We start from the raw sequence: 9,987 nt of genomic DNA on the forward strand, positions 1-9,987 counted from the left end.
CTTTTCTCTTGTTCTGTGTGCTGGCCAAGTTTTCTTAAAGTGCTTTGATGAATACCTGAGCAGTTCTGAGTTCATCTTCCTGATTGATATTCTTCAATTTTTTTGCATCAAAATCTTCAAGAGCTCCTTCCAACTGTTGTCTCAAGCTTTCCATCAGTACCGGTTTCAAAATCTTCCTCAAGTTGTTAGGCTTCTGCAAATAGAGGACCAAGCTCTGATACCAATTGTTAGATATTTGGTTAATCTCAAAGACACTAAGAGGGGGGGGTGAATCAGTGTCTAACCAGTTGATGAAAGATTTAAACTTATTTGCAACTTTATAACTGAAATTAATATACCGATAAGCAAATAATAATGCAGTAAATAGAAACAAAAGAATCAGCATCAATGCACATCGTAACATAGATATTTTTGGTGAGGAAACCCGATAAGGGAAAAACCTCGGTGGGATTTGTGACCCACAATGTTTACTCACTAGCCAATATGAATAAATATTACTCAGTATAATAGGGGTTTGCACATGCAGGAAGGGAAACTGCCTAGAGCTCATTGCTCAACACAAAATGGAGTCCCACTGACTACACAATTGGATGGTTAAATCCAATTACAATGTACTACTTCAAAATAGCATCTGCAATGATGGATTCAGTACCAGTTTAAGCTCTATCTGATACCTCTGCCAAAACCTTACTGGTAAATAGTCGTTGCTCTACTCTGATTCTTATTCGCTCTTAAAATAAATACATCAAAGTGCATATGTAATTACCCGATATCATACATACATTTCATTACCTACTTTGCATACTACTACTCCTTACCAAATGACCTACAAGATCTCATATATATATGAGTCTTTACCATACATCATGTCGCCTATACAATTACAATTTACATTAAAATACATTTCACATAAACAATACTATTGCCAAGTTGGCTTTGGATGCTGGTATGATCTATTGTCGATGTAAACTGGATGTCGGTGTGAATAGACCTTGTTGTATCTGTCAGTGCCGGTAGGTGAAGTCATTTGCCAGTATAACCTGTGAACCATGTTGAACCCTATTGCCACTTAGTTGAACCTAGTTGCCATCAATGACAACATCTACCATTCTTATCTGAGTGTATAATGCCAACAGTGATTGTATATTTACACTTATGGGGATCCACTTTTGAAATCATCAAATAATTGATGTATATATTTGATGCCATAATATTTGCATGTTATGGGCTTATGTTTGATGACCAATGAAGCCATTAACAACAACGAAAGACCCAACCCACAAAACTAATTATTGTTGTCAAAAAGAAACAAATAATAACTCAAATGGCATGATAACTATTGGTAGAAAGTCAACAATGAATCACAACAAAAATGTTTTTTTTAAACATTGAGCATTAATACAACTATTTTGTGTGTCATTGGAATGTCAGGGAAGATTGGCTAAATTGGGACTCATAAAGGATCATTCTACAATGTTGGATCAATTGAAATGTATTGAATTAAAAGTATGAACAATAGAGAAGTATGATTAATTTACATCATTGAATAGAAAGTTTTGAGGTTTTAGACTCTACAAGTTAGACTAATCTACTAAATCCATTTGGAATTATTTTTTTTTTTGTTACACTTGGAATTGAAATGAAGGAAAAAGAAATCTCTAGACTAATCATTGCAACCTAAAGGATCTCAATCCTTTATGACATTAGAACATGAATAGCCCTAGATGTAGTTTGTAAGGAAGAGCTAGGCAATGGGATTCTATTCCTTTGTTCCAAAAGATTGAGGTTATGAAGTGTGTGTGTATATGAACTATGCTAAAAATGGCTAAAATTACTAACTAACATAATGTAGTAGACACAACATGAAAAAAGGAGAGTAATGCATTTTTGGAATGTGGGCATAGCTTGAAGAACTTGAAACTAAAATCTAGAGTCAAGATTGTACCAAAAATAGCATTGGGCACCCATGTTTGAAGGCGATGGATTCTCAAGATATAGTTAGAAATGGAATAAGTTCTACAGACTTGTCTCATAAAAATTGGGAAAAACTAGTAGGACAAGGGTGTTAGGTGCCATAGCTGTGAGGTTTTCATTTGTTCAAACTGTGAAAATGTTATTCAATGTCTACTATGCTTGTTTATAACTTATGATTGTTAGATCTGAATCTATGCACACAAAAAGTGGGAAAAATGGTTGTGTTATATAGGAGCTTGCCTAAGTCAAACACTACATTGGTGTTCCCACCCTAACAACAACAGTGATAAAATAGATTGTGTTTGTCTCATAGAGATAGGCTAAATCAATGATAAATTCTTAAATAATAAGATTATCTTACATTTGAAATCCACTCAAGGAGCTCCACAATTTTCTACGAGTGTTGTTTGTAACAACATAATGACAGCAATAAATAAGAAACATGAATCAATACTTGAGTCTATATTTACTATGATGAAATTGCAAATGAAAAATGCTTGTTTGATAGCTCATTCCTTGTATGATATTTTTCTAGTCTACTTGTTATGAAGGATAAAAGATTCTATATGGATCACAAATGTTATTTTAGATATGAGCCAACAAATTACATTCAATACAAATATTAAGACTAGATCACCAAAGAAAAAGGTAGACAAGTTCATAACACCTCAAATTTCAACCTATTTTGGTGGGAATAGTGCATTAGATACCTATGTCCACCCAAAAATGGGCCTCAAAAAGGGAGAACCAAGCATAAATGGTCTTAAAATGAACTAGGGGAAGACACATTAAAATAGATGAAAAATAAATCATTAAGTTTTTAAGATTAACAATCTACAATGCTTCATTTAGCCCCCACTTTAGTGGGGTATGAACTTATGCTCATGCTCGTGGTAAATAAAAGAGCACCCATGGATAAGACACCTAAATTATAGGATGAAACCAATTTGGGCAATGCACAAGCCCCTTAACTTAAGATCTTATCAACCAACGGTGTCACAAACACAAAACATGTAAAAACATCACGCACACATATGCAAGACACATTTGAGACAAACAATATATATAAAATGAGCAAAAGATACAACGAAAACATAAGACACCAAGTAGATAGTAAACATGAAACAAACATGAAGCATATAACAAATACAAAGCACATGAAACAAACATGAAGCATATAATAAATACAAAGCACAAGTGGAGCATACAAACGGTCAAGTCAACTAGAAGAAGAGATCTCAATGTAAAGGTTTTATCAATCATTAATTATCATGCCCAAAATGCTACTGCAAACACAAAAGTGGACTTCCAGAAATACACGCTCATAAACAAGGTTCAATGGTCCACAAACTAACAAGTTGTGTTATACTAGGGGTCCATAGACATTCCAAGGTACGAGAAATCCACTGACCAACAATTTGTGTTATGTTGAGCGATTCATGTATATCTTAAATAATACGGACTCTATTGACCAACAAATTGTGTTATGTTGGGTTATCCATATATCACACCATTCTCTATGACTAGCTTGCTCTGTCGCTGGGATAAGGTAGATCAAACAAGCTCATACATCACTAGCAAGTTGCATTATGCTAGTGATACTGAAATATATTATTCTAGTGTATACTGAAATATATTGAAATTTATATAGACTCACAAGAAACTCTAGATCTCATACACACAATTCTAGTGTATATTGTCATTTTTTTCACTTGTTTCTTCGCAGTGCACGAAAGACGACTCTGACTGCGATTTGGTCTGTTTGAGCATATCGTGGATGAAGGTCTTTAAGTTGTTAAATGACGAACCTCCTGCCATCACTGCTTTCGTTGCCGCCTCTTTCAGCTCCTCCGCTTTCTTCTGCAACTCCTCGCTCTCCATCACACTCACCACTGCACTCTTTATCTCTTCTCTTCTCACCAACCTCTCATCGTCGACATCCACATCCTTAAAGTCTAAGCCGACCTTCCATATTTCTTTAGTGAATCTGCAATTGAGGGACTGATCTCCGAAATAAGGCCAGCCCAGCATGGGCACTCCCATGCTTATGCTCTCCACGGTCGAATTCCAGCCGCTGTGCGTCAAAAACCCTCCCACCGAAGGATGCGCAAGCACCTTCAACTGTGGCGTCCATTTGACAAACAAAGCGCGATCTTTGGTTCGCTCTTCGAATCCCTCAGGCAAAACAGCAGCCTGCCCCTGAGCAATATCAGAGCGAAGAACCCACAGAAAGCCATGCCCACTCTGTTCCAGACCCAGCGCCAGCTCATCCAACTGCTCTTGCGATTTGAGGGCCAAGCTGCCAAAGGAAACATACAACACAGAGCGCGGGCGTTGTTTGTCGAGCCAATGCAAGCAGCTATCGTCTTCCTTCCACATAGACATGTTGCTCAGAGTTGAGTTCTCCCCTCTCAAAAAGTTAGAGAGAAACACGGGGCCTATTGACACAGATGGACACCCGTTGATGGAAAGCGCCGCTGCCGCTTCTCTCCCTTCCAATTTTTCAAAGGTGTTGACAAGCACATAGTCCCCCGTGTCACACATTCGTGATTCATATAGCAACCCTTCGTAGATAAGATCAGATGGAAACTGCTCGCGGTAGAACGATATGAAATCGCTAGGCCATAGAGCTGGTATATTCCCGGGCAGAGTATTGATCATTTTCTCCGGACGTTTTCCTTCACTTACTGAAACGGCCATCACACCTCGAAGTTAATACTCAAACTACAGCAAAATGAGAATTTAAGTTAATATTAAAAGCGGAGCAGAATAATACCCTTGACAGGAATGTGGCCCTGGGAAAGGAGAGAACTAGCGTATTTCTGAGCAATAGAGGCAGCAGCACAAATAGGCCAGAAGACGACTCTGGGCACTCGCATATTGGCGGCCACTGATGCGGTGCACGACATGAAAGAGTCTGTCACGATGCACGTGATGGGAGGAACGCCGTTCCCACTCTCAGTGCGGAGGAGAGCTTCCAAGGCGGGCCCTTGCTTTGCCAGCGTTGTAAGTAGCTCGCCCAGTTGGGTGAAGCGGCCGTGCTCCGGGGATAAGCCGTCCGTGAATGACAAAAATCGGAAATTGGGTTTGGAGTGCTGCAGTTGCGACTTGTGCTCTGTACTACCAAATATACGTTTCTCAGTCCATTCTGTGTTGACGAAGGTGATGAAAAAACCCCGTGCGGCCAAGAGATCGGCGAGATGAATGAAAGCGTTGACGTGACCCTGCGCAGGAAAGGGCACCAAAACTGCGTGCACAGTGACATCGTCTCCACCATTCATGGTTATTCTCAAGTAGGCAACGAATTGAATTGAAAAGAATTGCACAAGTGAGCATCTAGGCTTCTCAACAATAATTAATAGAGATTGCACGCTCAAGCAAATCTTATTTAAATCAAGCTGGTTGTTCCAGATATTCAATCACTGATGACTCAAAATGATCGGTGCACGTTCGTCATCTGTAAATACCAAAGCAATAAATTGAATGCCCCGGTCCCCGCCCTTCTTATTTATATTTTCTGATGGGGTTTTGGGAGGCCCACTGCAAGAATATTTAAAAAGCAAGAATGATTGCAATCTTTCATGGTAACTGAGGGTTTAGCTCAATAGAAATTCCAACCTGAGTTGTTGTCCTGGTAGAGTTGGAATTGATATACACTTATAAAATTATTTGCTTTAATTGTCAATATACAATCTCGGAGGTACGTGTATCGTTGAAAATAATTTTTTTTTTTCTTATAGACTTTGATTATCACGTTTGGATTAAAATATTAGTCACAAAATTATTTGCCAGCCAGCAACATTTTGAACGTTTGGTATGGAGTCTGGACAAGGGCAAAGCCACAGTAAACTGCCTTTGAAAATATTGTGTATAATATTATACATACATATCTTTGTAAATACATAATTGTGAAACAAATAATATATATTTCTTATGATGTGAAGTCTTGTATTCATAAAGATTTATTTTTGGTGCATTCAATTGGAACCATTCAATTTCACCACTAGATCAAGGACATTTAATACCATGAACCCATAGATAAACAAAAAAAGTCATTTAACTAATAAATATGAACAAATTAAATCTAATCAAATAAAATTAAAATAATGAGTTAATATTTATTAAATAGTTAATATCTTGAAAGATGTTATTTCCCCTTTCCTGCTTCCTCTCCCCTAGCCCCGCCCCGCTTTCTTCCCCAATCTCTCTCTGTTGGCTAGATGGCACACCCCTTCCCCTCCTTGAGGCTAAAACTATTTATGACTCCTTGTTAAATGCTGATTCCATCATTGACTTCCTTAATGCCTCATGGAATCTTGTCTAGCCTCCGCAGGTCTGGGTTAATCACTTTATGAGATATTGGTCAGGGCCATCAGAGCCAAAAAAGAAATTCTTTGGATGGCAGTTGATCCTTCAAAAACTACCCTTGAAAGATTGTCAGAAAAATTTCCTTCTCCTATAACATTTGTCGTCTACCTGAAACTGTTAATCATGACTTTTTTGACTGTCTTTTTGCTAAGGAAGTTTGGAAGATCTTTGGGATTAAGTTTGGTGATAATTTCTTCTCTTGTCCAGAGACTTGTTTTGGATTCATTAAAGGTTGTAAGAAGATGGCTGGTCTCTTTTGGTCTTGTCTTTCTTTAGAGATTTTGTGGCTGATTTGGAAATTCATAATGATGATGCTTTTACTGGTAAATCAAGAAACCTTACTGATTTTCACCTAATCTCTATGTAGGTCACTATGGTTCTCAGGTTGGATGAAGGAAAATTTGACCAATGGATCAAGGATGGCTCTACAGTGGTGTAGTTAAGAGAATTGTCTCATGGATTTTCATGGGACAGGGTTGGCAGTAACAATTCAGCCTTTGAGCAGGCCTTGATAAGACTCATGCATCAGCTGGAACATAGGCAGGCTAGGATGGATATCCAAGGAGAAGAAGACCAAATCCGAACACACATTACTCATCCACATGTTGAACAAATTGTTAATGGGCTGATTGAAGTATGGATGGAAGGTGAACGAGGATGGACTGCCTGGATTCCGCCAATTGGAAATAATAGCCTGCCTGATAATGATATATCTTTTGATTAACTAGGATCTCTGTCTCTTTATCCTTTTTTGGCTATTGGCTCTTCCTCGATTTATAAGTTTCTAATCATGATATATCTCCTTTGTAAATAATTTTTGGCTTACCTCCTATTATTCAGACTCATGAACTAGCATTGTATGTAATTCTTTGATACTTTATCTTTAATTCAAAAATAGTTAATTACAACTATCTAGAAACATCTAACATGAATAATTTTATTTATTTAAGAATTGTTTTATTTTAGTTTGAATTATTTGTGTAATTTATTACACTTATTATTTATTTAAGAGATTTCAATTTAGTTTTGAAAAATTATATTAATTTATTTTAGAATTATTTACAATCATTTTATTTATATTTACTTTAGAATTATTTAATAATTATTTTGTTTGTATTTATTAAGAGATTATATTTTATTTACTTAAGAGCTTTTCTCTAGCTTTTTAAATATATGTTAGTTCTTTAATATCTTTTATTAACACATTCACACCATTACACTATATTTGGAATTGCTACTATAAGCATAAGAAAATTTGATGTAACACATAATATGATTATTTGATATAGAAAAATAGATAAATGTATCATGCTTGTTATTCTCAAATTTTGTGGATGTGGATCAATTTTGTGCCACATTTATATTCTAGCATAGTACATAGTCTTTTCTAATTCAAACTTTGTAATCACTACTATTTTCTCACTATTAAGGATTGGTATTATCAAGGGATGCCTTGGAGAAATTAACAAATAACAAGAATCATGTTCTTCTAACTCAGCCCCCTGATCAGACCAAACTCATAATTCAAGATATATTCAAAGAGAATATTCTTCAATCATGCAAATGTCATAAAATGATTTTGAGTATAAGTTAGGTTCCTTTTAATGCTTCAAAGTGAAGTGTTCTTAGAATGATTATTCTCTTTAATGGGTAGGATTTTTAGAGAGAAATTCCATGATGAGAGAGCCACAATGAATCCATTAAAATACCAATACAATAATTAAGCACATATATATGTACTAAATTGGCTCATAATGTCTAGTAAAATTGGTGGGAGTGAGAGAAGATTGAAAAAAAATGAATTCTAAATATTAGATCAATTTGCATGGCATGGGATTGATCTTGCACACTGCAAGATTGACATAAAACTTGTAATTGCTAATATTAAGCTAGGAAATAATGTATAGTGATGGGTCCAATAATAGATGTATAAATGGCTAGTACATATAAAATATATATCCATGTACTTGAGTAAGATAGAGTTGAATATATATGGATGTGTAAACAAATAGAGTTGATAAATTGAAAAATAAATCTAAATTTATTAAAAAAATCAATGTATTATTTTATTAAGTTATTCTCTTAAAAAATAAAATAAAATTAAATAAAAAATATCACAAATTATAAATTCCATAATTATATACATAACCTACTTTTATACATAATTATTTAAATTTTTTTTTACTCTTAATATCATTAAAAAATCATTATATTAATTATATTAATAAATATATAATAATTAGTATTATAGATCTATTTTAGACAAAAACAAAATCAAAATTCTCAACATTTTTAATCTTGACATATTATACGAAGTTGATATGTGTATAACATTGTGTAGCACTCCTTTCCTTTGATCAATTTTACTTTGTATTGTCTAATATAAGATATTTTTTGAATGATTTTCTTTTGACATATTTCAAAAATATAAATGAATCATAATACTCAAGCTAAAAGAAACTTGAGTTATAAAAACAAATTTTATATAAAGAATAAAACATTAGTTTTTAGGTATGGGTTCTACTTTTGATCCCTCATTGATAACCATATGTTAGAGTTTTCAAGCAATATATATATTTATATGGTTTTTGTCTCTTAAAAGAGTATGTAGTCATTATAATATATATTTTAAATGAAATGGAGTCTCTATTCGTTCTTTTGAGGGCAAATTTATTATAACATCTCAGCAAATTATGTGATGGAATCTCATCTATATACTGTGAGCAAATCAAAAACTGAACCCACGACTTGAACTACTTAAAACAAGAACAGAAACCAAATAAACCAACCCCAAAAATTAGATGCGTTGTAACCTTAGAAACACAAAATGTTTGTAGCTTCTAATGTGGTAACATCTTCTGTTGGTTCTGCATCTTGGCCTCCATTCGAAGGCTTACTCTTTTATGGAGGCTCTTACGGGATTGCCAACAGATATGGTCACGATTGACCAAATTTCCTTGGGTTTGGATGTCTCATAGAGGTCTTTCAATGGTGATCTCTTGGTGCTTGATACAAGTCATCACTTGAACATCCAGGGTAGTCGCCTCCATTAATTCCTAACAAAGATTCGCCCAGGATTGATCTTGGTGATTTCACCTCGTCGGAGGAGGAATTACAAACAAATCATTCACTTACTTTCAACTTCCACAATATTTGGCCATGTTTGGCAGAGTTGAACAATAAGATTTTAAAACACTATATATGACAAACTTTGTATTGGCCCTTGCACTAAAGGTTTCTTTTATGTTACATGTGATTCCGTAAGGATAAGACAAACCTATTATAGAAAGACCTTTGGTGCTGAAATGACTCATTTCTGGGCATGAAGCCAACGTATTCAGAATTCAATCCCTTCATAGAAACCTTTTCTATTATTTTAGTTTGGGTGAAGTAGCCAAATCGACCATTATATTTTTGGGGTTCTTCGTGGTTATGTTCCATTGGTAAATGTAGTTTCTGGACTAACATCTTTAAAAAACCATTCTTCTTTAAGTCTTCACTCCTTCACATTTGCATTAGATTTAGTGGAAATGGATCTTGCTAAATTCCTATACATTGAGGTCCAAGTTTTGGAATCAAATGAGAAATTATGAAGAAATTATTAGAGGAATGTTTAAAATTTTCTTTTTCAACAAATATTGTTAA

General features: G+C 35.0%; 1 protein-coding gene across 1 annotated transcript; it reads right to left on the bottom strand.

Moving 5' to 3' along the window:
- Window positions 1–3,660: 3,660 nt before the first annotated feature.
- Window positions 3,661–5,255, bottom strand: LOC131068701 (linamarin synthase 1-like). Its single transcript, XM_058003952.2, has 2 exons — window positions 4,751–5,255; window positions 3,661–4,661 (listed from the first exon to the last, which is right to left on the bottom strand). Exons 1-2 carry the CDS (start codon window positions 5,253–5,255, stop codon window positions 3,661–3,663), a joined length of 1,506 nt encoding a protein of 501 aa, XP_057859935.2.
- Window positions 5,256–9,987: the final 4,732 nt, after the last annotated feature.

This window comes from Cryptomeria japonica, chromosome 6 (assembly GCF_030272615.1).
Source record: "Cryptomeria japonica chromosome 6, Sugi_1.0, whole genome shotgun sequence".
In the NCBI taxonomy this organism is placed as follows: domain Eukaryota; kingdom Viridiplantae; phylum Streptophyta; class Pinopsida; order Cupressales; family Cupressaceae; genus Cryptomeria; species Cryptomeria japonica.

Bases quoted from the DNA above. Each gene is read 5' to 3' on its own strand.
- LOC131068701 (XM_058003952.2), bottom strand. From the start codon at position 5,255: ATGAATGGTGGAGACGATGTCACTGTGCACGCAGTTTTGGTGCCCTTT. The intron at 4,662-4,750 runs GTATTATTCTGC...TGGCCGTTTCAG, and splicing joins GGGCCACATTCCTGTCAAGG to TAAGTGAAGGAAAACGTCCG.